The 27,148-nt window shown below is 47.7% G+C and overlaps 1 protein-coding gene across 1 annotated transcript; it reads right to left on the reverse strand.

Moving 5' to 3' along the window:
- Nucleotides 1-1,156: 1,156 nt before the first annotated feature.
- On the reverse strand, nucleotides 1,157-27,025 carry SUPT5H (SPT5 homolog, DSIF elongation factor subunit). The gene is made up of 30 exons (XM_045846707.1): nucleotides 26,947-27,025; nucleotides 26,609-26,683; nucleotides 24,939-25,104; nucleotides 20,945-21,010; nucleotides 20,388-20,399; nucleotides 19,827-19,896; nucleotides 19,630-19,698; nucleotides 19,465-19,530; nucleotides 19,134-19,164; nucleotides 18,731-18,799; nucleotides 13,254-13,505; nucleotides 11,815-11,904; nucleotides 11,645-11,715; nucleotides 10,001-10,106; nucleotides 9,679-9,772; nucleotides 9,452-9,588; nucleotides 8,810-8,965; nucleotides 8,557-8,703; nucleotides 7,576-7,722; nucleotides 7,364-7,489; nucleotides 5,931-6,015; nucleotides 5,256-5,375; nucleotides 5,069-5,171; nucleotides 4,856-4,983; nucleotides 4,652-4,757; nucleotides 4,056-4,214; nucleotides 3,779-3,947; nucleotides 3,460-3,663; nucleotides 1,651-1,746; nucleotides 1,157-1,577 (listed from the first exon to the last, which is right to left on the reverse strand). The coding sequence occupies exons 2-30, from the start codon at nucleotides 26,681-26,683 to the stop codon at nucleotides 1,434-1,436; spliced, it is 3,264 nt and encodes a 1,087-aa protein (XP_045702663.1). The 5' UTR covers nucleotides 26,947-27,025; the 3' UTR covers nucleotides 1,157-1,433.
- Between the last annotated feature and the right edge of the window lie 123 nt (nucleotides 27,026-27,148).

Consider the following 27,148-nt stretch of genomic DNA (forward strand, 5'->3'; position numbering starts at 1 on the left):
GGGTGGACAGCTGCGGGAGTGCTCGCCTGAGGCGATCCTCTCGCGGTCCTGCGCCCTACAGAGACAGAGTCTGCCTGCGCCACGCCCCCCTCGGCCCTAGCACAGCCACCTTCACGGACACTAGACCGGGCTGACAGCCATTGCTCAGAGGTAAAACTGAGGCCATAATGAAGGAACCCTAGGGCTGCCAGCACTCACAAACTCGCTTCCTCAACACGGAGCCGGGAGGCCCATGTATCTACTTGACTCTTGCCAGAGCCCTTTCTTGTCCTTCCGCCCATGAGCGTCTCCTTAAGGGTCTGGAAGGGCAGTCATTTCATGGCGACCGGCCAAAGGAACAGCGGCTGTGTCGAGCCGGGTCGGGAGTGTTGGAAATCAATGAATTAGAGGCCACAGGTAGCCCCGATGGATCTCCTTCAAATTATTTTGAGGGGGAGAAAGGCTGATAGTGTTTATATAAACTTTAAAAGCATGTAAAATGACTAACATGTAGGGATAAATACTATGGTACAAAGTATTAAAGCACAAAGTTGGCCAAAAGACAAGTGGAATTAAGGGTTGTGGATACCTCTGGAGGGGAATGGACTGGGAGTGCCGCTAAAGTGGGTCCTATCTTGTATATTTGTTTCCTAGACTGGGTGGTGGGGGCATGGGTCCTTGTATTTTTTTGAACACCTGAAATATTTTATAATACCTTTTGTTACATTTGTAAAAAGACGTGACTATGAAGAAGGTGAAGGAAGGTCAAGGTACTAAGCTCCATTCTCTACACTGCTCCCCATCCCTATCCCCATCCCATGAGACAAGCTACAGCAATGCTGGTGCCAAGGCTCCGTGGGCTCGAAGGACCATCAGATGCTCTACACCGCACCACAGGAGGGCCATGGGTTTCCTGGGGACACTAACTGATTTCCACCCAACTCAAGCATGAGTCAAGATGTAAGTTCATCAATGACATGGCAGGCTCTGTTCCAATAACTTCTTCACATCTTCTTAGACATTCCTCTCAAGGGCCCTCTGGTGGAGGCAATACCATTTTCTACATGGGGAAACGGAGACTTAAGTAGGACCTAGTCACTTGCCCAAGACCACACACAACAAGGAAGTGGGGTCTACAAAGTAGCCCACTTACAAACCAGACCACACATACACAAAGGACTTTTTGATAGCTTTTTATTGAAAGACAAAAACATAAAAGCAAGCTGGGAAAGGAGAAATACAAGAACGTGGGGACCCTCCCCCAGATTCTACTCATTCCCATGAACATCAGGGAGAAAGATAGGAACCAGAAAGGAAAACAAAGGAAATCCTGAACAACCAGGCTAGGGCCTACTCCACACTCAGATCCTCTGTCACGGCCAAGGGCCAGGGAAGGAAGGAGGGACACCCTCTATCTGCCAGATGTCTACTGAGGTCCACCTGCCTGGCCTGCCTCAGGCCTCCAGGAGCTTCCCCAGGAAGCGGAGGTTGAGGATCTTGAGCTGTTCATCAAGGTCCATGCGGACGATGCCGTCCTCACCATCAATGCTCAGCAGTACACCTGTGGCTTCCCGATCCTCACCCAGGATCACCTTTACCTGGAGAGGGGGACATGGAGTCAGGATCCATGTCAACAGCCCCGTGTCTCCACAGCCCCTTGCCCCTCCTTACCTTGTTGTTCTTGGTGGGGGTGATGGGCTCCAGGTGCTCACTGGAGATGCTGACAACTTTCTCACTGTCCTTCAGGTACACGGAGCACATGCCTCCCTGAGGGTGGGGACAGCCTGGTCAGCCTGGCCTGCTTCCAACATAGGACTGATAGTCACACTCAAGACACAGGCTCAGGGCTCATTCTAAGAAGTCACTTTCCCAAGGTGACACAAGGCAGGAAAGGCCAAGGCTGGGCCAGTTCCAAGGCTGGATGGAGTCTATGGTGTGTGGAGGCGGGGTGACCAGATCAGCAAGGGAAGCACCAGAATGAAGCTTAGGCCAACCAGGAAAACTGCTTCTCAGGCACTTAACCCTTCACATCCCAAACTGGCTTCAGCTGCTTCCCTACACTTGTTCCTCCCTTGTCCCCAGTCAGCATTCTGTACCTTGTCTTAGTCAGCTCTTTCACTGACAACCTCCAGCTGAGGCCTGTCCATACAACCTCCTGAGAATCTCTCCCACCTCCCTCCCTCCCCTCTCTATTCCTCAGGCCCTGTAGTACAGCCTGAGCTTCCCCCAGGCTTCCAGCCTCCAGTGTCACCACCCCAACCCATCCCTGATAAAGCAACATGATGAATTAATTCCAAACTATATATCTGATCCCTGCTTAGTTTTTTCCATGACCTCCCAGTGTCCTCAGGACACAGTCCACGTTCCCCACCTGACATGTGCTCTGGCCCTAGCCACTTCTCTGGCTTCATCACAGTCCACCTTGGTTCTTTATGTTCCAGCCACAATGAACACATTTCAACTCCCCCAGATGTGCCAGGCTTTCCCTCACCTCTAGGCCTCCGTGAGTCCCCTCTATCTGGAACACAGTTAGCCCCTACCCCATCCATTTCTCTGGGCTTACTCCTATTCTTCAGGTCTCAGTGCAGATGTCTCCTCCAGGAAGTCTTCCCTGAAACCCTCTGGGTTTACATATGTCCTCTTGCCCTCTGGGGCTTCCTGTATCCCAGGTCTGGCCATTCAGGCTGCCAGTGTCAGGGGCATGTCTGGGGATATGTCCCACTGGAAAAGTGAAATCCTAAGGGCAGGGCCCGGAGCTCTCTTGGTCTCTGATGCTTGTTTAATTAATTCAACTAACACTTTCTGGAAGGCCAACGAGGTGCCAGTTCCTTGTCTAGGAACTGGGACTACTTAGGAATAAAACACAGTATTAGTAATCAAAGAATCACCAGGGCAAACTAAGCCTTTAGGCAGAAGCAGATAACATGAAAAAGAATTACATGGACCTATAAGTAACAGACCTGAATAAATAGCCTAGGTGTTTCCTTGAGGATGAACAGAAGTTAATTAGACAAAGAATGGAAGGAAGAGATTTCTAGACAGAGGAAAGTGATAAGCGAAGGTCCTGAGGCTAGAGGGAACTTGGTGACTGAAAATGGAGAAACCAGTAGCACTGCTGCAGGCAGAGTCCAGGGGCTGTGGGTACCCAGCACTAAGCTGAAGCCTGGCACAATGGAGCAGTCAGTCCGTGTTACTGAATTGATCTCAGAGGAGCTTGTCATGAAGTTACCATACTCATGGATGCCAATCACTGTCCCAGGCAGCTGTGACCCCAGTCATGAGCACAACATGGGACAAGGCTAGGATCAGCCTTGTGGAGCCTGCATGCCAAACCTTTCCCCATCTTTTTATCCAGCTATAAATGGGTACTGAGAGACGTGCTTAGACAATTAAAAAGAAGAAAGACAAATAATAACCACAGAGATTGGGAACCCCAAAGGAGAGGATGCCTGCCCATCCACCAGCCTGGGCCCCACTTACCGTGACACTGCGGATAACACCTGTCTGCCCCACCACCTGCGTATCCAGGTAGGTGTCCCGCACCTTCACCTGGATGTCAGTGGTTACCCAGTCACTAGAGTTCTGCTCAATGCCTGAGCCCGGTGTGTGCGGGTTGTAGCCACCAGGAGAGGGGGCTCCAGGTGTCATCGGACTGTAGCCAACAGGGCTTGGGCTTGGGCTAGCCTGTAAGGGATTTAGGAGCAGTGTTGTTGCGAACAGATCACCTGGCATGGATATCATTAAAGGCCTGAGGCCCACCCTAGCCCACCACCTCAAGGGTATGACAGCTGACCAGCACCTGATAGGCCATGGGTGAGGGCGTGGGGTGGTAGCTGGCAGGAGAGTGGGTGTTCTGGTAGCCGGCTGGACTTGGTGCCACCTGGTGGTAGCTCTGGGGGCTGGGGCTGGGCTGGTAGGAGCCTTGTGGAGAGGGAGCAGCATAGGGGGAAAACTGGTCCGTGTTGTACCTGCAGAGACAAGGAGAGAAGGGAGCATTTGTTGGGGCTGGCAAAGAGGTGGTGGCAGAGGGGGGAATTTGGGCAGGGGTTAATTAGGGCTAGTCCCAGTGGACTCACATGGCTGGTGTCCCTGGCGTCTGCGGGTTATACTGTGGGTTAACCTGCGGGGATGAAGGGTCTGGGTAGCCAGGTGTTTGGGGATTGGGAGTACCCCCATAGGCCTGTGGTGATGGGGTGGGCTCATCGTCGAAGGCATACTCATATTCTTCCTCAGCCCTGTTGGGGAAAGAGGTTTGTTGGGAATGGTGATCACAGCAGTGTAGCAAATGCTTCTAGAACATCACTGCAGCCAGTCAAACCGAGGCAATTTTACCCTCACAGCAGACTCATCCAAAGGCCTCCATTTCACAGCTAAGGAGACTGGGAGTCAAAGATTAGGCTGCCAGCCCACAGTTACACAACTTGTCACATGACCAAGGTCATACACACTGTCTCCAAACCCAGGTTTTAACCACAGTGTGCTACTGTGGTTAAGCCAGAGAGACTGTTTTGCCATCAGCCATGCCTGCTCCTCACAGACCAGCCTGGGTCTGGAGCAGAGAATTCAGGGTGGGTCATACAGACCCCTCTACTCCCCAGACACCCAGCATAACCACACAGCATATCCCCAGTAGCTCAGGAAAACTTGCCCCCCCCAAGCTCCTGGTCCTCACCGTGATGGTGTGTTAGGGTTGTTGGGGTCCCAGGCCCCACTCTGGGCAGGAGTGCGGCTGCCATCATGCAAGGGCGTCTGCGAGCCATAATGCGGGGTGCGGCTGCCTGTGAGAAGAGAGATCCTTGTATCCATCAGTTCTGTCCTGTCTCCAGTCATCTCCCCCACAGTCACCCCTCCTCCCTCTCTCCTGGGGAGTGCTCACCATCTTGTAGAGGTGTCTGAGAGCCATACATGGGTGTGCGGGAGCCAGAGCCATACATGGGCGTCTGGGAGCCATACATGGGCGTCCGCCCATAAGTCGAGGTCATACCACCCGGGCGCCGTGAACCCCTGTGCATACAGAGAACTAAGGGGTGAGTAGGGCCTTCTCACCCCCTGATAACCCCCTCCATGCACTGCCCTGGCCCAGCCTTACACTGTGGTGAGACGCTGACGGTCTACAGATATGGTCTGGCAGGTGGAATGCAGCTCCACTCGGGCCGTGGACTCTGTGGCATCCTTCACCACACCAATGTAGCCTGGTGGGGAGCAGAAAGTCAGGCCAGGTGGGGCTCTCCCTCACCATACTCCTCCCCAGGCCTCCATATGGTCTTGAAGATCACCTTTGTAGGGCCCCTGGGAGATGCGTACAGTCTGGCCGATGAGCTCATTGTCTCTCCGCCCCCGGCCCCTGCTCATGCCACCACTGCTGCCACCCGGACTACCAAAGCCACCACGCTGACCTGAGGAGGGAAAGAACATCACCAATCCCTAGAGCTGTGCCTTCTCCTCATATCCTTTTTTTCTTTTATAAGATTTTATTTTGAGAGAGAGGAAAAGAAAGGGAAGAAGAGAGGAAAGGAGAGAAACACTGATGTTTGAGGAAAACATCAATTAAATGTTTCTTGCATTCCCTCAGGCCCCCAACCTGGGACCTGGCCCGCAACCCAGGCATATGCCCTGACCAAGAATTGAACCAGTAACCTTTCACTTTGTGGGATGACACCCAACCAAATGAGCCACACGGACCAGGGCTTCCCTCACATTCTGTGCCCACAGTCACAATACCCTCTTTACCTGCTTGACTCTCCCCCTCCCCTATTGGGTTAGGAGCCTCTTCTAGCTTTCCCATTATAGCCCTTACCACCCTGGGCTGTCACTGTGGGTTGAGGTCTGGTCTCCAGTGGGCTGTGGCCCCATCAGGGCTGAGCCAGCCCAGAGCAGGTGCTCAGTGACGGTGGGCTGAACAACCTTCCTCCCCCATCCCCACACGCAGCCCCAGCCCAACTCCCCCTCACCTCCAGCACTGGGGTGCATGGGGCTGCTGATCCGGGGGCTCATAGGGGCAAAGCCACCCACGGTGAAGTTGGTCACATCTCGGGGCTAGAAGAGGGACAAGAAGTGAACTGGCAGGCAGGGTCTGGGTGACTGACTTGCAGACTCCTGTGCCAAACTGCCTGCCTGCATTTGGGAACATATCCTGCTTGAACCTTCTGGTGGCCATCATTCCCTTCTTTTGGGGACAATGCCTCAATTCCTTTTGGGGAAACTGCCACGACCCCTATGCCATTGTGGGCCTGTTAAACCAGAGGCCCTGGGCAAGGAGTGGGACTAAAATGTGGTAGTCAGGAATGTAAATCCCCTAGTGCAGGAGTGTCAAACTCATTTTTACCAGGGGGTGTATTAGCCTCATGGTTGCCTTCAAAGGGCCAAATGTAAATACTCCTTAAGTTAAGCAAGAGCTCGGTGCTGCTGCTGGGTAGAAACAAGATGCCAGGCCAGATATAACAAGGTAAAGGGCCAGATTCCACCCTTGGGCCTTGTGTTTGCCACCTGTGCCCTAGTGACACAAAAGCTGCATGCCACGATTTCATCACCCCACTTGCAGGGTCCTAAGGAAACCAATTCCTGGTCCCAACTACCCAGATCCCAGGCCTGATTTCCTTTATGATACCTGGTTCTACACAACCTTCCTATTAAGTCCTATCCCAAGGTCTTTGCACTTGCTGTTCCTCTGAGATATTCATGGCTCTCCACCCCTTCATTCAGGCTGTGCCCCAATGTCACCACCTCAAAGAGGCCTTTCTTTAACTTCTCTGTTTAAAACAGCAGCCCCATCACTCTCTCTCTCCTATCCTTATCCTTTATAGATCACAGTAGTTTAGAAAGTGGGGGGTGGAGGGTGAGGCTAGGAAAACTTTCAGTATAAATGCCAATTAGACATATTCTCTTCAATGCCAGCAAGATTCTTTTGGGTTTCCTCACAAACACAAAGAAAGTAATGTAGGATGAAAGTGAAATATATCATATTAACAACGTATTTAAAAATAAATAAGTAAAATAAAGCAGCACCCTGTCCCCATCATTCTCTACTTCCCTTTCCTGTTTTATTTTCCCTCAGTGTTTCTCATCACCCCACACTGCATGTTGTGCCACGTATGGACTTGTCTATCTGTTCACCTCCAAAGTAGCAGCTCTAGGAGGGCAGCTTTGCCTCTCGTTCACTACTGTTCTCCAGTGTCTGGTACCTAACAGATAGGTGCTCAATAAAACCACATGAAAGAATAAATCATTTGGTAAACAGCTCAGAAACCCAATATACTTTTTTTTTACACTTTGTCAAGGACCTAACACTGACACCTGCCCATTGTTTGTCACTCCTGGGGTCAAGGAAGGCCAGAAAGCTGAGCCAGGTACCCATTAACACAGAGTGCCACCATGCCCACCTCACCTTTGAGCCCCCGGCCAGCACCAGGTGACGTGTCTTGCAGACAAACATGCCCCCATTCTCCACCAGTTTCTTGCAATGCAGAAAGGCAAAGCTACGGAAGAGATGGCGAATCTCGCCCTCCCGACCCTGGAGGAACAAAGACAGTCACTATCATGGCCATGTGCCACCCCTATTCTTTCAGATAGAGCTGATAGGCAATAGCTCATACTTACTGAGTGGGGGCCGTCAATGACCTTAACAATGTCTTTCACATGGATGTTGTTCTGTTCTGAGTCCAGGGCCACAGCAAAGCGGTTGTCCTTCTTCCGGGTCACAGCCTGGTGCCTAACAGTCACCACCTTCCCATACATGTTTAGCACCTATGAAGGGAGAGGGGGGATACCGAAGGAGCAAGAGTGGAAAAGATGACATGGAATAGGGCTTCCCTAAAGTGAGATGGTCCTTCCTTGCGAGAGCCAGGTGGGGACTCTTGGGCAGGTGAGGTCAGAGCACCAACTCCAAGGCACTGGGTCAACCAAAAATGTTCCCCATCATTTGGGAGGAGACTCTACCCCCTTGACTGAACATCAGGGATTGGAGAGATGGGCAGAGGAGGAGATACTAACTAAGCTAATGTTTAACCATCACTCTGTACCAAGCAGGCCCCATGCTAAATTCTTCATTTAAGATTTTACTGAAGCTTCAAAACTTGCCTCTGGGATGGATGCTGTCATGATTCCCATCTTACACAGGAGGTATCTCAGGCCCAGAAAGGGCAAGTCAGCAACCCAGGGTAACACAGCACCCAAGTAATAGAGTTGGGATGTGAATCCAAAGTCCAGGGTTCTAAGCACTATACTGTGTGGCTACCACATCCATGGGGAGGGGGTAGGGGGAAGAGAGCACCTGTGGCACCCCACCCTTTAACAAGCACTGAATGTCGGGGTGCATATCTGACCTCAGAGATTCATTTACAACTAATTAAGTAAAGCTGCCATTACTTCCACTTTACAGGGTAAGGAGCTGAGGCAGAGAGGGTAACTGACTTGTTACTTGCTTAATCTCACATAGCCAATTGTGGGTGACAGAGGCAGGTCTGCAACCCAGAGCAATCTGGGCTCTTGGCCACCATGCTCTGCCACCTCCCAGGATGAGAAGATTGAGAAAAAGAAGCCCATAAAAGCAAGCCCCGCCAGTGAATGCAGCACACACACCTGGAAGGTCTCCCGCTCTAGTCGCACAATGACACCCACGGTCTGGGGATCCAGCTGCACCAGCTCTCCCCATTCGTGCTGGCCCCCAACATCCACACCTGATGCCGTCTCTGAGCAGAGCTGCAGGTCCCGGGGGAGCACTTTCAGCTGCCGGGAGAGGGGGAAGGGTGAAACAGGACCCAAGTGGCTGACATGCCTTACCTGAGCATTCTCCTCTGGGTATATCTGCTCACCTTTCACCCTTTTGACGTACCTCATGCATGGTGAGGTCGGAGAAGAGGATGACAAAGTTTTCTTCTACTCGCACAATTAGGCCTGTGTCACCCTCAAATCGGCCAGCTATCACCTTTACATGATCCCCCATCTTGAAGTACTTCCTAAGTTCTTGGGCTGGGAATTCCAGCATGTCCTAGAGATCAGGTGTGGGGACAACAAGCAGATGAGGAGGAAGCTGCCACAAATCACTTGCCCCATCCATCTTCAGAATCCATTCCAATTCCCGGAAAAGACCCTGGCCAATATCCACTCCAGGCTCACACCACCCAACTGAAGACCACCTTAGCCACCAGGACAATCCTCAGACTGCTCCAAAGACAGCTGACCTCAAACAGAACATCAGCCTAGACAACCCTTCACCCCACAAAGAGCCAGTCTGTCCCCTAGACATGACACCAGACTAGATAGACACCATCTTAGACCCACTGGAGACAGCCTCACCTTAGACACACCATGCTAGCCTAGACAAACCCTCACACTCACACACTCATACTCTCTCTCTCACACACACACACACACCCCCTAAGGAAACTAAACCCAGTAGCCACTTCATATTACTCATGGTTACATCATCACCCCCTCAACCCAGTACATACGGGGAGGACAGTAGGGTACCCACCTTTAGGTCCTCATGCTTGGGCATGATGGTGATTTTGTTGCCGTCCACACTGAGAATCTTGCCCTGCAGATTGATGAGCTCACCCTCACAAACCTCCACATTGTCCCCAGGTTGGAAGTTGTGCTCCCGTTCCTTCCCTGCAGGGTCAGACATGGGGCTGATTTGGGGGCTGCCTGCCAAGGGCCATCTGCTCCTCCTTGGCCTAAGTTACAGCTAAGAACAAATACCTGTGCTCTCAGTCACCACCTCCAAGTCAATGCCCTCTGGCTGGTCCTCAAACTTCTCCAGCTCAGAGAGTGTGGGCTTCACACCTTCTGTGATCTGAGTCCCAAGAGGCAAGGGGAAGAGGAGGTAGACAAAGGTCAGTGTCACAGCCCAGCTGAGTGGCTAAAGAGATAGGGAGTATCACTGCCCTAGGGACACTAGTGACTTGAGAATTACCCAGTACAGACCCAGATAACCTGCTGCTCTTGGCTCAGGATACAGGAAGGAAAACTTGGCCTCCCCATTCCCCACTGCCATTAGCACGAACCCCTCCGGGACCCTCACCACAGCAGACATGGCAAAGCTCTTAAACAGAAAACCCTTCCGGCTGTAGCGGTTCCCCTCGAAGATGAGGAAGTCACCATCAGAGGCAACATCGCCCCCCAGGGACCTGGGATTTTGTGAGGGAGAGAAAATTGGAAGGGTATGTTAAGAAGAGAACCTGGATTTTAATTAAAAAAATATTTTTTTTAAAGAGAGAATCTGCTCCACCTGCCTCCTTCGCTGGCAAGGGGGACAGAAGGCCTCAGGGTGACTGATCCATCCCATTCTCACACACACCCTCTTGGCAGAGGGACCTCTCACAGAGCCCAAAGGAGGGGCCCACTGACCCCACCTCCCTGCACTCCCATTCCCCTTCCCTGCTTTATTTTCAACACAGTACATGTCACCCTCCAATGAACTACTGTTTGATTCATCTCCCTAACCAGGATGGCAGTCCAGAGGGGCAGGGACTTATCTTTTCTCACTCTTTCACCTGTAAGTGTCTGCACATCATAGACATAGTCAATACTAGTTGGACAAAGTATCGGAGTTAACATTCACAGAGCACTCAGCCCCTGCCTGGCTTAGACACATACCACCTCAATGACTCTTCCCCAAAGCCTGTGACATCAGTGATATGAGGAAATGAGGCTTGAAGAGGGCATACCACACAGCCCAACTACAAGTCTGAGAGTCAGGATTCAAACACAGGTGGAGGGACTCCCAAGCCTGTACAATTTCTTCTGGCTCTGCATGTGGGGTGGGACCACTTAGTTCCTGCCCCATGCTTCTATAGTGGGGAGGGAAAGCCTCTCCCATTCCCCAAAAGGGAAATGCAAGGAAGAGCTGCTCACTCAAATGTTTTCTCATTCACATGGTGAATCTGGGAGACGGACCAGCATACTCTGCTGGGCATGTTAGGGCACTGTTGCCTCAGCTCGCTTGGGGGAGGGGTCACTCTGGTTTGTTCTCTGCTTCACAGTAAGGGGAGGTCCAGTTGGGTGGAGACCAGTGGTGTAAATGGGCCCAATTCGGGCATAGAAGGCGTTAGTCAAAAGGCACATTCTGCAATCTAGACAATGATAAACTGTCTGGCTGACTCCCAATGGGTACCAGAACAAGACCAGAGGAAAAGTGTCACTGGCAAATCTTATTTCTCTACCTCCTCCTCTCCTGTCCTTCCTGTTGAAAATCCTGGTAGGCTTGGAATGCTAGAATCCCTAAGCTACTCTGATTTCTATCCAGCTGGGGAAATTGAGGGAGACATACAGAGGGAAAGGAGCTCTATACCCCCATCTTGGTTGCCTAGGCATCAGATCAGGGAGAGACTTTATAAAGCCTGACATGCTGATAAATCCCATTTCAATATTGATATCATTAATCACGCTTACTACATGCAAAGTGATATTCTGGGAACAAATGCAGATTAATTCATTCAATTCTCACTACAATCTGAGGAAACCGGGGCTGTCATTACCAATCTTCGTAAGTAGAAGAAACTGAGGAGGCATGGGAATGTTAAGTAACATAGTTGAGGCTATACTGACAGCTAACCACTCACAAACTAAACCTGTCAAGGTTTCATTTCTGTGAGGGAAACTGTAAAGGCACATTCTGCACCATAGCTCTGGGGACTCAATCCAGCCAGTCCCCAAGGACACTTACCTGATCTTCTCAGCATCAAACAGCCTCTGTGGAGGTCGTTTAAACTTCTTCCTTTTGGCAAACCAGTCTTTCTATGGAGAAAAAGGGGCATGGGTGGGAAAGATGAGGGAGGAGGGCTTGACCACCAGCTGGGATAAAGCATTCCTCTCCCACACACATCCCCATGGTACCAAGCTCATGCGGGCCTTGATGCGGTCATAGTCAATGCGTGGAATCATCTTCAGAGAGATGGTGTTTTGGCTGGGCTCCACATAATCCACCTGAAAAGGATAGGTGAGTGGTCAGGAAGGGGCCTGTCCCTCCATCCCTGACCCCAGACACAGGAAAGGCAGAGAGATACCAGAAAGGGTAAGGGAAAGAAGGTGACAGGTAAAAAATCTGACTGCTAAGCTAACAACTCCCAAATTCTCTCTCCAGCCTGTCTCCCCATAACTCTGAATTGACTGTTCACTGCCTGCTTGATACCTCCACTTGGATGCCTAAAAGGTCCCTCCAACTAGCACAACCACAACTTAACCTCCTGATTTCCCCCAAACCTGCTGTCTCTCAGTCTCTTCCCACTCCATTCTTTCTTCTGCTCAGGCACACCTGGGAGTCATTCTTTTTTTTTTTTAATTGCTCTTTTTGAGAGAGAGAGGAAGGGAGAGAAACATCAATTTGTTGTTCCACTTATTTATGAATTCATTGGATGCTTCTTATATGTGCCCTGACCAAAGACCAAACCCACAACTTTGGCCTAGTGGGACAATTCTCTAACCAATTGAACTACCCAGCCAGGGCAACCTAGGAGTCCTTCTTTACTCATTTCTCTTTTACCTCCATATCCAATCTGTCAGCAAATCCTGTCAGCTGTGCTTTCAAAAACTCTTAATCTTTTTCCCCTCCTCTGATACTCCAACCTTAGTCCTATCCCACCATCACTGGCCACGCTTTACCAAAGCACCAGTGGTCTGTCTCTTTGCTGGTCTCCCTGCTTCTGTGGCCCCATACTGTCTATTTAAGGGTTTCTCAGCCAGGTAATTCTTTGTTGTGGGAGGTTGTCCCCTACATTGTAGAATGTTAGCAGCATTCCTGGCATCTACCCACTAGACAGAATCAACTCTCCAGCTGAAAAAAACAAAAATGTTTCCATGCATTGCTAAATATTCCCTGAGTGCAACATCCCCTCTGCTTCAGAACCAGTCACCACAGTAATCTTGTTAAAATCAAAGTCATACTTTTCATCTTACTCCAGTAAAAGCTGAAGTCCAATGGTGGGCCTCCCTGAGCTCATGTCCTGCCACTCTGCCTCCACTAGAGACAGTTCTATCTCACATACTGTTCCTTCTGTCACAATATGCTTCCCCAGTAACTCCACATGGCTCACTCTCTCTCTTTCTTCAAATCTTAACTCATATCTGCTTTCATAACACACAGAAGACGGCCATCCATTTCCTGTGTGCTCACAACAAAACCCAGGCTCTGCTTTGCCTAATCTGAGTGGGGTGCTGCTCTCTGCACTACAAAGGGGGCTGGGAAAGTCAAAAGGAAAGGAAAAAAGAGAGGAGCAAAAATGTGAACATGGGTCCTGACCCCCTCAGCCACCCCACCCCACCCCACCCCCAGTCACCTGTGCGATGTCATCCTTATAGATGCCCCGCTTGAGGCGGACCCACGATTTTGGTTTCAGGTTGGCCACCTCCTTCACCACTTTGAGCACATCTGTCATCTCCTTGATAGGCACCATCTGCTGGTTCCAGTACCCAAGCCGCAGGTTGCCCACGCCCTCGATGGCTTGCTTCACATGGGTCTGCTTGTAGGCCTCCACATAGATGTAGCCCTTCACATGCTCTGGTGCCACTACCGACTTAATCTGCAGGGGCTATAGGGCCAAGGCCATGAAAGGAGACAGTGAGACACAACTGCTAATAACAACAACAATGCCACCTCAGCAGTATCTCTTCCAGGAATTCATTCCACAGAAATATGTCAGCTCAATGACACAGACACAAGGATGTTCACTGCAGAGTTACATATTATAGCAAACAAACAAGACTACAAAATTGTGAATGCCCCCCAAAAAGGGATTTGTTAAAATATGGCTTAACTGTATCATGAAATGTAACAGGTAAAGCAACAATGAGATGAATCTATGCAGTGACACAGAAAAGAAAGCCAACATATATTATGTGTACAAAGCAACTAGAACCAAAGAAAGCTGGAAGGGCTATACTAATAGCAGACTAATAGCAGACAGAGCAGATTTAAGACAAAAGCTGCTACCAGAGATAAAAAAGGACATTTTATAATAATAAAAGGGTCAACCCATCAAAAAGACGTAAGGTTATAAATATATGTGAACCTAACAACAAAACCTCAAAATACATGAAGAAGGAACAACTATAAAGGACAAAGGACAAAACCAAGGTGGGGTAGAAGCAGGGGAAGGATGTGGGGATGGCTGGGGTGGGGCAGGGAGTGGTGGGGGTAGACGCAGACAACTATACTTGAACAACAATAAAATAATTAAATAAAAAACAAAAAATACATGAAGAATTAACAGAAATGAAGGGAGAAACTGACAATTCACTAATAATAATCAGAGGCTACAATATCCCATGTTTGACAATGGACTGAACAACTAGACAGAAGATCAAGGAGGAAACAGAACACTTTAGCAACACTATAAACACTATGGAGCCCTAACAGACATCTGTACAGAACACTCTTTCAAACAACAGCAGAATGACATTTCTCTCACAGGCACACTGAACACTCCCTAGGAAAAAACAAAGGTTAGGCCATAAAACAAGCCTCAATAAATGTAAAAGGAATGAAATCATATATATATTCTCCAAACCCATGAAATTAAATTAGAAATCAGTAACAGAAGGTAATTTAGGAAATTCACCAATATGTGAAACACTAAGTTTTTTTTTGTTTTATTTTTTTAACCAGTCACCTTTTATTCAGTGTTAATTAGGGTATGAAGGATTCAGGTTGCTGGGCAAAAGTCATGATCAGGCATCTGGAGTGTACCCTTCAACTGGGCCCTCCTCACTGGTACTTGTGGTGCCACTCAAGTGACCAATGGATTGAAGAGGAAATTACAAGAGGAATTAGAAAATATTTTGAGATGAATGAAAACAAAAACACATATACTAAGATAAAACTTATTATAATGTGCCCTGGCTGGTGTGCCTCAGTGGACTGAGTGCTAGCCTATGAACCAAAGGGTTGTCAGTTCGATTCCCAGTCAGAGCACATCCCTGGGTTGTGGGCCAGGTACCCAGTAGGGGGCACATGAGAGGCAACCACACACTGATATTTCTCTCTCTCTCCCTCTCTAAAAATAAATAAAATCTTTTTTTTAAAAAAACTTATTATAATGTGAAGATAGTAATGCTCAGAAGTTTACAGCTGTAAATGCCAACTTAAAAAGGAAAAAAATCTCAAATCAATAACCTAACCTTCTACCTTTAAGAAACTGGAAAAAAGGAAACAAAACTCAAAACAAGCAGAAGGAAAGAAATAATAAAGATCAGTATGGAAACAAATGAAATGCAAAATAGAAAAACAAAAGAAGTCCATTACAACCAACTGTTAGTTCTTTAGGAAAAATTAACAGATTTGACAAACCTTTACCAGAATAACCAAGAGAAAAAAGAGAAGACTCAAATTACTAAAATCAGGAATGAAAGAAAGGACATTACTACCATTCTTACAGAATAACAAGGCAATACCAGGTATAACTACCTGCCAACAAATGAGATAACCTAAATGAAATGAATGTTCTCATAAAAAGATAAACTACTAAAACTTACTCAAAAAGAATCTGAAAAGACAAGCAAGAAGTAAGGATATTGAATTAGTAATAAAAAAAACCTTTCACACAAACACAAAAAGTGCAGAACTAGATAGCTTCGCTGGTGATTCTACCAAATATTTAAACAATTAACAACAATCCTTCACAAAACTCTTTTTACAAAACAGGGAAACATTTCCCAATTCATCCTATGAATCCAGTATTACCCTGATATCAAAACCAAAGACATCATAAGAACACTACAGATCATTATCTCTTCTGAATATAAATGCAAAAATTTTTAATAAAACAGTAGAGCACCAAATTCTATACCACTTAAAAAGGATAATACACCATGATCATCAATTTATGAAATGTGAAACCTTCCAGCCAAGATGGAGGCGTAGGTAGAAATGCTTTGCCTCCTCAGACAACCAAAAGAAGGACAACCAATTTAAAAACAAAAAAACACCAGAACTGAGAGACAATCAAACTGTACAGAAGTCTGACAACCAAGGAGTTAAAGAAGAAACATTCATCCAGGGACGGAGATGAGCAGCTGGGAGGAAAGGACTCACAGCAAGGTGACGGCTGGAGGACCGGGTGAGACGGTGGCTGGTGGAGCAGGCGGTCCCACACTTGCGTGTGGATAAACCCAGAGGAACAACTGGGGAGCCAGACAGACCGAAAAACCCAGGGTTCCAGAGTGGGGAAATAAAAGCCTCAAAACCTCTGACTGAAAAAACCTGTGAGGGTTGAGGTAGCGGGAGAAACTCCCAGCACAGAAGAGTCCACTGGAGAAACCCACAGGATCCTAAAAAGTACACAAACCCACCCACCCAGGAATCAGCACCAGAAGGGTCCAATTTGCTTGTGAGTAGCAGAGGAAGTGACTGAAAGCCAGCAGAGAGCTGAACAAGCAGTACTGTTCCCTCTTGGACACCTCCCTCACATACAGCTCCACAACGCAGCAACCAGGGATGCTCCGCCCTGACCAATACCTAAGGCTCCACCCCTTACAACGTAACAGGCGTCAGAGACCCCCCCCACCAAAAAAAGCCCAAATGAAAGAACAAATCAAAGCTCCAGAAAAAATACAACTAAGCCACAGAGATAGCCAACCTATCAGATGCACAGTTCAAAACACTGGTAATCAGGATGCTCAGAGAAATAGGTGAGTATGGTCGCAAAACAGAGAAAAAAGTAAAGGCTCTAAAAAGTGAAATAAAGAAAAAACGTACAGGGAACCAACAGTGAAGGGAAGGAAACCAGGACTCAAGTCAACAACTTAAAAGAGAAGGAAGAAATAAACATTCAACCAGAACAGAATGAAGAAACAAAAATTCAAAAATAGGAAAGGCTTAGGAACCTCCAGGACAACTTGAAATGTTCCAACATCTGAATCATAGGGGTCCCAGAAGGAGAAGAAAAAGAGCAACAAATTGAGAACTTATTTGAAAACATAATGAAGGAGAACTTCGCCAGTCTGGCCAAGGAAATAGATTTCCAGGAAGTCCAGGAAACTCAGAGAATCCCAAAGAAGTTGGACCTAAGGAAGCACACACCAAAGCACATCATCATTACATTAGCCAAGATTAAAAATAAGGAGAGAATCTGAAAAGCAGCAAGAAAAAAGGAGATAGTTACCTACAAAAGAGTTCCCATAAGACTATCAGCTGATTTCCCAAAAGAAACCTTATAGTCAAGAAGGGGCTGGAAAGATGCATTCAGAGCCATGAAAGGCAAGGACCTCCATCCAAGATTACTCTATCTAGCAAAGCTATCATTTAGAATGGGAGGGCAGATAAAGTGCTTCCCAGATAAGATCAAGTTAAAGGCATTCATCATCACCAAGCCCTTGTTACATGAAATGTTAAAGGGATTTATCTAAGAAAAAAAAAGATAAAAACTATGAACATTAAAATGACAACAAACTCACAACTATCAACAACCAAACCTAAACAAGACAGAAATAAGAACACACTAAGCAAACAGCTAGAACAGGAACAGAATCACAGAAGTGGAGATCACATGGAGGGTCATGGGGGAGGGGGACGGGAGGAGAATGGGGGAAAAGATAAAGGGAATAAGTAGCATAACTGGTAGGTAGAAACTAGACAGGGGGAGGTTAAGAACAGTACAGGAAATGTAGAAGCCAAAGAACTTGTAGGTATAACCCATGAACATGAACTAAGGGTGGGGGAATGCGGGTGACGGGGTGTGCAGGGCAGAGGGGATTAAAGGGGGACAATGGGACAATTGTAATAGATAATAAAATATATATTAAAAAATAATAATCAGTCATAATTCAAACAGATCACTAGATTTTAGCCCAGGGCATAATGCAGAGGTCTGTGCACACTTAAAATCATAATCTGCAAGCCCTACAACTATCCACTTGGCCCCACTGACATAGGCCTACTGCTTCAGCAGGTAAAAGCAATGCACTCAGCTAAACACAAATCATATAAAGTAAGAAAGTTACCACCCAGTATGCAGTTAATAGTAGCCCCATGTTTCACAAATTTTGAGGACACCCTTCACAAGGTTTACCCTGGTTTCAAAACTGGGAATTACATCTACTGAACACAAGCTGCTAGACATGTCCCGAGCTATTTAAACCGAATGATGTTGAAGCAAGCAAGGGCTCTAGAGAGGGAAAGTGGTTTGATCAAGGTCACACAGTTAGGAAGTGGCAGGTACACTTCAAACCCTGGCAGTCTGAACCTGTGATCTTAGTGCAGCATTTGCTGCCTTGCAGGCAGGTGGCACTACTTCGTGTTTTGTGTGCTGAGTGAGCCCTGAGCAGGCAGGGATCAGCTCTGGCACAGTCACCACTATATTCTCAGCATCTCCCAGTGCAGGGACCAGGGCAGAGGAGGGGCTCAGCACACATCTGACTGTGTGAAAGAGAAGGAAGGAATTCTCCTACAGACAGGCCTGTTCCCTGACCCCCCAGCCAAACTGTCCTATTGTCAGACTTCCTTCCAAACAATAAGAGGGTGACAGCTACTGAACAGGGTTGGTAAATAGGCACAGCTCACTCTCACATAGAAAAGGCTCAGGAAGCTGGATGATGGTTGACTTCCAGAGGGCTACAGGGACTTGGGAACCCAGCCAGACATGGAGAAAGACCAAAGACAATACCTTTGAAAGGCCCAGAAGAAAGCCTCAGTCCAGGGAGTGGTTGTTTTCTAGCTGAAACAGCTCTCTTAATAGGCAGTGGCACCCTTGAACCTACCCACTCCCTCCCTCTGAGCTCTGGCCAGTCTCTCATCCCCAAGCTACCTGCCTAGACTTACCGTGTCTGTGAACTGGTAGGCAATGAACTTGCGCATCAAGGAAATGGCTGTGGCCCGTTCCTCCCCAATCTGGAAAACAGGCAGACTTAAGAGATATGAAATGGAGAGCAGGACATGTGAAAGGGGGCAGGAGATAAAAAGACAGAGAGACTCATCAGGCAAGAAAAAGTAGGAGAGGAACATGAGAGGGAGAGATACAGTGAGAGGGATGACCAGCAAGAAAAATGAAGGTGGGACACAGTAAGGGGGAGGAAAGACAGAAGGATGGAGAGGCAGAAAAAGGATGGATGACTGAGGCTGATAGGCCAAGATGACCCAGGGGAGACACATGAACAGTTCTCCCAGAGGAAGCCACCTCCCTCTCCCACCTGCCTCCCCCAGGCCATAAGGCCAGAACACACACCTTACATTTGACAGTCCACAGATTTGGATCCCTAGGCGGGAGAGAAAAGAAAGCCCTTTAGTGAAACTGTCTTCTCATCATGAAACATTCAAATAATCACACCCATCTTTCTTCCTCTTGTTCCATACCTCTCCCTTCTCCATCCTTCCATATATAAGCAGAAAGAAGGAAAGAAAAAAGCGCCATCTTGCCCCTCCCTCCTCTCCCTTCTCATCCACCACTGTGCTTAGGTGACTGTGTCCTGATTTATTTCATGGAATGACCCGCATGAACACATAACCCTGATACAGTACAAAAGTCCCATCTCAGCACTCCTGTCCCACCCCCTTACTTGACTCCTGGGAGCAGCTGCTGCTGGGTGATGTCATCAGAGAGTTCATCAGATCCTCCATATACCCTGGAGAGAGAAGGGCAGTTGGGAAGGAGAGGTGAAGCTCTGTGGGATCCCTGACCCTTCCCTCAAACGGTTCCCCACCCACCCATCCCATGCCCTTACGTCTCTCCCACAGATGACTTGGCGTATTTCTTCATGTAATACTCTCCTAGTTCTTCTTCTCGCTGGTCCCTGGAGTGTGGCGGGGGGGGGGGGGGGGGAATAAACATGAATTGAAGGTTGAGGAGAGGAGGTGGGTTGACCTGCCCTCGAACCTCCCCACGGGAACCAGTTTCACCACTTTTCCCTGCCCTGCTTACCTCCAGAGGTTCTGTAGGCGGCGAGCCCCAGAACGGTCTTCATCCAGGACAACATTATCGATATTGGAGGCTGCAGAAAAAATGGGCAGATGGGGTGAGTAAGGAGAGGTAAAGAGCAAGGGTCTGGAGAAAGTGGTGGGGCTAAGAGTACTAGAGGTGGGCCCTGGGGAGGAGACACCTCACTGCAAACCCATATCTCTCACCCCCTCTGTCCTGCTCAGGTTTCTGCTTCTCATGGAAAGACTTGGGGATGGGGCCCTGCCCCTGGGAACATCCAGCTGTTCTCCATCTCATAGCCACTGTCTAAGCACACCTGAACTCCATCCCATCCCACACATCCCTGCCCCCCACAAAGTTCACACACATATATACACACACACTTTCCCAGGCCAACCACTGCTGGAGGCCTGGCCCCAGAACCCTCTGACTCTGGACCCTAACATGAATCAGAGATTCCAGGGCCAGAGAGGGATCAGGATAAGGGAGGGTGCCAAGGGCAGGAAGGAGGAGATGCCAGGATATGGGAGGAGGGTTGGGGAATCACACTTTTCAGATTCTTACCTTCAATCTCTTCTACTTGGAGGAAGAGGAGGTGGTGGTGGTGGTGGTGGTGGTGGTGGTGGTGGGCGAGGGCAGACAAAGTATGAGCCAAATTATAGCAGCAAAATCAACCAATGGGTTGGGGGAAGGGGAAGGGAAGGACACAGTAAGGTTGAAAATCAAAAGTAAAGGCCAGGCACTAGGTGTTTGGGGGAGAAGCCGAAATGTATGAGGTGCACAAAACGGAAAATAACAGGGAAGGGGGCATTGGCCCAGGAAGTGGGGGGTACCTTGGGACAGAGCACACCCACCCTACAACCCCCAGAAGGGATTTATTGGGGCCCTGGGATCCCAGAGTCCTCTCCCCATAATACCTACCACCCTACAGCCCCTGCCCCCCCAGCTCATGGGCCTCAAAGGAAAAGGGTATAGCGTTGATCTCTCTGGCAAGGACAGAAAGAAGCAAGGTGAGAAGGGTGGGGATTGGGGTGGTACAGGGTATGGGGGTGCAGGACAGGCTCTCAAGACCCTCTGGGTCACATCCCCCAGTGGTCTTCCAGAGGCAGGCCCACACACACCTTTCTCTAGGATGTCCTCTGCTCCATCCTCCCACTGGTCCTCATCCTCATACTCATCATCCACATCTGAAACAAGAAGATCAAGTGGTTAGGAGCAGCAGGGGCAAAGGGTCCTCGTGACAACAGCTTCCAGGAAACCTCCTCTGGGGGCCGGACACAACAAACCCCCACTTTACAGATCAGGAGACTGAAGCTCAGACAGGTGAGGTTCTTACCTGGGGCCACAAAGCTGCTCCAAGCAGCAGGGTCAGGTCTCCTGTGCGGATCCACCTGGCTCTAAATCACCCCTCCTTGCAATGCCACCCACAGATGCATCTTAGAAAACAACATCTCAACAAGCAAGCAGAAAAGTTCCCTCTCAACAATCAAGCAAAGGCAGATACATAGATTTTGTGTTTTTTTTTAAACAGGGTTCGAGGTTGGTTGGTTTTATTATTACTAATGGCTAACACTTATTGAAATCGTACAATGTATCTATGGCCTCACCACCCAGTACCCATCCAACCTCATCTGAAATCGTACTATGTGTCCTGCCTTGTCCTGAGTACTTGTCACAGATTGCCACTGAATCTTCCTGGCAACGCTACAAGAGGTATCATCATTGTTCCAACTTTACAGCAAGGCCTTTGAAGCCCAGAGAGGTTATCTAACTTGTCCAAAGACTCTCAGCTGGTACTTGAGTGGCAGCCTGGCCCCCAGGGTCCACACACTTAACCTCTTCACTATGTTACAAATACTCTTAAAAAAAAAAAAAGATTTTATTTCTTGTTAGAGAGAGGAGAAGGGAAGGAGAAAGAGAGGGAAAGAAACATCAACGTGTGGTTGCCTCTCACCAGTCCCCTGCTGGGGACTTGACTCACAACCCAGGCATATGCCCTGACTGGGACTTGAACCAGCGACCCTTTGGCTCACACGCTGGTACTCAATACACTGAGCCACACCAGCCAGGGCACAAATACCCTTTTGTATGCATCAAGTATACACTAAAAATTCTACTCTGACTGGTGTTGCTCAGTTGGTCGGGTGCTACCCTACAAAGCAAAATACCACCGGTTCAATTTCCAGTCAGGGCACATGCCTGGGCTGTGGGTTTAATACCCAGATGGGGGTGCACAAAAGGCAACAGATCGATGTTTCTCTCTCATCAATGTTTCTCTCCCTCTCTTTCTCCCTTCCTTCCCCTTTCTCTAAAATTAATAAGTAAAATCTTTAAAATATACATATATACATGCTAAAAACTTAGACAATACTGATACTATCACATGATGAAAAACTTCAAAGTGTATAGATAACATTAAATATACAAGAAAGTCTCCCCACCATTTCTAACCCCACCATCCTAGTTTTCTTTTCCAGAGGCACCTCTGTGACTTCTTGTCCAGAAATAATCTGTGCATATACAAAAATGGATATAAACCTTCCACCACTGTTCACTCTAAGCCCCTGCACAATGTAAAATTTGTTTTAAAACTGTGCAGAGGCTTACAGATTTCAGAGAGAGGAAAGAGGGAGGAGAGAGAAATAGAAAGAGAGAGAAAAACACTGATTTGTTGTTCCATTTATGCATTCATCATCGTATGTGCCCTGACTGGGATCAAACCCACAACCTTGGCATATCCGGATGATACTCTAACCAACTGAGCTACCTGGTCAGGGCACAATTTTTAACACACTGTTCTCTACTATCCTCTTTTTCTAAGTAGTAACACTAGTGTGGAGGTCTTTGTACCAACACATGCCTCATAAGCTATCTGATTTCTGTCCCATAATTCATTTTACCAGGCCATATCATCAATGAACATTTAGATCACCAACATTTGCAACTGCAAATAGGATTGCAGCAAGTGTCTTTGTCCTCATGTCTTTATGTACCTGTGTGAGTCTAATTGTAGGGCAAATTCCTAAAGAGGAATTGCTGGATCAAAGGGTCCCTGCATGTTAAGTGTTAATGGGTACTGCCATACACATATCCTTTCAACAGGCAGTGCCCAATAACACCCCCGTCACCAACACATGGGTGTCCCCAGTGGATCACATCTTGGTCAGATGGCATATGAGTATTATCCATCTCTTCTCTTGATCTGGGCCCATCTGGTATTTAGGTCCTTTTAGCTAAGCAAGGACTCCCTGCCCCTCAGCCTTTGAGAAAGGGCCAAAGCTCTGTGAGAACCAGGGATACCCAGAGCATCTCCTGGCCCCTTTGTTCTGTTCTTCCCTGGGTAAGAGGGTCCCTAGAAAATGGAGGATGGTGTTTCAAGTCACTCCCCTTTACAGGGGTGTGGGGAAAACAAGCACTCTCACACATGACTGGTGGGAGCATCAACTAGTGTAACCTTTTCAGGGGCCAGTATTTGGCCACAGATATCAAAAGCTCTAAAAACATATGCCTCCTTTTTGCACAGCAGCTTGACTTGAAGGGATTTACCAGGTAGAAAATCTGTAAGGCACATGTTAGATTAAAAAAAAAAAAATCTTCCTGCCTGGCTGGTGTGGCTCAGTGGATTGAGCACGGGATGCAAACCAAAGGGTTGCTGGTTCAATTTCCAGTGAGGGCACATACCTGGGTTGTGGGCCAGGTCCCCAATGGGGGACACGTGAGAGGCAACCACACACTGATGTTTCTCTCCCTCTCTTTCTCCCTCCCTTCCCCCTCTCTAAAAAAATAAATAAAATCTTAAAAAAAAAAACCTTCGTTTTCACTAATCTCTCATTGAAATTTAGCATTTCCATCAATTATGAATACTGATGATAAAGCACAGTAGTGTTAGCAGTGAAATCTGATATTTTCTTAGTATAGTACAGCTGCAGATATCTTTGCTACTTCAAAATTAGTTCCTTACTAGCTGTCCCTCCACTAAACCTCATTTAAATATGTTCATAAAGAAGCATATCTATCACAATGTTCTTTTAATATTTTGATACTGTGTTTTAATATAACTGTTCTTTGGAATCCTATGTATTTCATCTCACACATTTCAGAATATGACTCTGAGAGGGGGTCCACAGACTTTACCAGACTGCAAAAGGGGCCACAGAAATGGTTAATAACTGTGGTCTACATAATAACTTGCATCTGTGTATCTAAATACATATGAAGATGTTCACGGAAGTGCTGTTTAAAATAGTGAAAAAATAGGAACAACTTCAATGTCCAACAAGAGACTGGTTAGATAAAACATAATGGAACACTATGCAGCCACTGGAAAAAAAATAGCTATTTTGATGGTAATGATGATAGCAGCTAACATATATATTGCACACTTAGGTGCCACAAGTTTTTCAGATAACTTTCACATGAATTAATTCATTTAACCTAAACAATCTATGTTATGTCCACCTCCACAAGCATTGAGTGAGAAATGCAGTTTATAAAACAGTAGGTATAACACAGGCCTATATAATGTAAATTAATAGCCACCTTGCCATCTAAGGGCCTACTCTATGCTGGGCATTACACTTTGGGTTGCCATCAGTCTCATGTGTTTTACATGCATGGTCCCCCAAATCCTGAAATTATCCCAGCTAAAGTAGGAAGAACTGTTTGTCCCCCTTGTAAAAACAGCAGAACCAGACCAGGAGGGACCCAAATATGTCAGCCTCCACTACTTTATCCTGTTGTCTACTTCTAGGTCATCTGAGCTTTCCATGACAAGCACAAGTTTGTTTTTTAAAGGATGATAATGGTATTGTATGTGTTCTAAAAGAACCTATCTTTAAGAAATATATATACAGAAATACTTTGGGGTGAAATTATGTATTTGGGATTTGCTTCAACATCACCCACTGCTGTGTAGGAGTGAGAAGCAATAAGCAAAATGAGTTGGTATAAGCTGTTAACTATTGACACAAGGCGATGATGGAACATGAGTGCTCCACATACTACCCTACTATTATGTGTTTAACATTTACCATAATTTTTTTAAGTGCATTCAAGAAATGGAACTGAAGGAGGAAATCCAGCCTCTGCTCAGCATTCACCAGCCCTGTGACATACCAGCCTCATCCAGAATGAAGCCACCATGGCGGGGTTTCTTGGGAGGCCGGTCATCATCTTCCTCCTCTTCTTCCTCATCATATTCTTCCTCTTCCTCCTCCTCCTCTTCTTCCTCAGGCTCTTCCTCCTTCTCACTGCCTGCTGCACTCCGTCGCTCCTCCTCCACCTGCAGGGTCAGGTAGGGATGGGACACCAGAGTCCTGTACCCCAAAGTCCAAACACTACTCTTTCTACTCCCGAACCTAACTTCAGCCCACTCTGCTCTGTGTGTGCACTCCTTCAGCCCTGGCCAAGTCTCTCCGGTAGCCATCCTATAACAGTGAGAGCACCACTATCTACCCAACCAACATCTGGGAGCTGATCTGGACTCCTCCTTCCACTAGACCTTCTTGCTAGCCTCTGTCCAGCCTTTAAATCTGATAGCTCCATGAGGTATGGTTCTTGGCCCTTGTCTCTCTGCATTCTACAACTCCCAGGCCATCACACCCACTCCCTTGACTGTGAAAGACATCACAGTAGCAATAACTCCACATCTCTGCTTCTAGTCCTCAGTGCTCAAGGTCATTAACCACCCCTTGTTGCTAATTCTGTAGACATTCTTTGATTGGTCCTTACCTACAAGACATCTCACACCATTCCCTCCCATGCAAATGTTCTTCCCTTGGCGTCTGTCACATCATGCTCTCCTGGCGTTTCTCCAACCTCTTCAACTGCTCCTCCACAGGTTTCTCTTACTCAGCTCACCCCTCAAACACTGGCTTCAATCACCAGGGCTCAGCCCAGGGCCCACTTTGCTTCTCCCTCCATTCACACTCTCCCTGGCCATTTTATTGGGTTAGCCAAAAAGCCCGTTTAGTTTTTTCCATAAAATAAAAGACACAGTTTTCATTTTCACCAACAACTTTATTGATTTGGATATTTTGAGTATGTTGGCTATCTCCCACTATCGGCTTCTAGTGGGTAGAGGCCAGGGGTGCTGCTAAACATCTTCCAATGCATAAGACAGCCTCACAGTAAAGAATTCTTTGGCCAAAATGTCAATAGTACCAAAATACTTAACAAATCCCTTTGACATATTCGATCAGTCACAGCACCTTCTCCATACACTGCACAAATCTTTGTTGGCATACAGTTGCAGCTTTACCTTTCTTGAAATAATAAAGCATAATAAGCTGAAAATGTCACGTATTTTCTTCCACCTTCAATATTAAGATGGCTACACAAAAATCCACCAATTTTTATTTTTCTTAAATGCACGCTGATATGACAGCTGTCACAGTACAATCCAACAAAATTGTTCGAAAGAAGTTAAAGACAACTAAAGCCTACTTAGAACCACTGTATGGAAAAAATGACTTTTGGGCCAACCCAATATTTTTCTGGAATGCCTGGACATAACTAAAAATAAAAACTAGTAATGAGTGCTTACTATATGCTAGGTCTTTAACTTGAACACATCACGTCTTATCTCACTGTACCTGGAGCATCCCTGGCCTTCAGCAGCACCTGTCTCTCTGCTTGACTTGGGTTTGCCTACTTCTCTCTCCCGACAGCCTGGAAGCTCCCAAAGGCCAGAGCCCATTCTGATCTCTTCCAATCTCCCACAGGGGTCTTTCTGCCCCGGTCCTGCCCCCGGACGCAAGGCCTCCCGCGGCATCCCAGCCACAGACCTCGGCCTCCTCGCCGTCACTGCTGCGCTCGCTGTCCTCCTCCTCAGAGAAGTTGCTGTCCTCGCTGTCCGACATCTGCTCTTGCAGGAAAAAAACGGCGGTCTCACTGCACGCCCCAATTCCGAACCCCACCCCGAGCCTCAGTTTCCTCGCCGGTACTCGGAAAGAAAACCCTCTCAGCGCACTTCCGGCAGTCTTATTCTGGCAACCGTGAACTCGAAAAAAGACCCCCTAACGCCACCTGCTACACCTCCAGAATCCTTAAATCCGGTCTCTACACCACCCTGGCTCCCGGCGACCCCCAGGTCTGCTTCGTCAGCGTCCAACCCACTCCTCACCGCTCCGATCCCTCCTCCGCCCTCAGTGCCAGCTGCGATTCACACGACGCCTGACTGGGACTGACGTGACCTCTCGCGAGAACCTGCCGTTGGCCTTGCCTAACGCGAGATTTCCGCGGCTCCTTATACAGACGGAAAGCAAGACGCGCCGCTAGAATGCCATCTGGAGAGTGGCGCGGCACTCTTAATTCGAAACCTGGAA

Source organism: Phyllostomus hastatus, unplaced genomic scaffold (assembly GCF_019186645.2).
Source record: "Phyllostomus hastatus isolate PE091 unplaced genomic scaffold, TTU_PhHast_1.1 phas_contig_5, whole genome shotgun sequence".
Taxonomy (NCBI): Eukaryota; Metazoa; Chordata; class Mammalia; order Chiroptera; family Phyllostomidae; genus Phyllostomus; species Phyllostomus hastatus.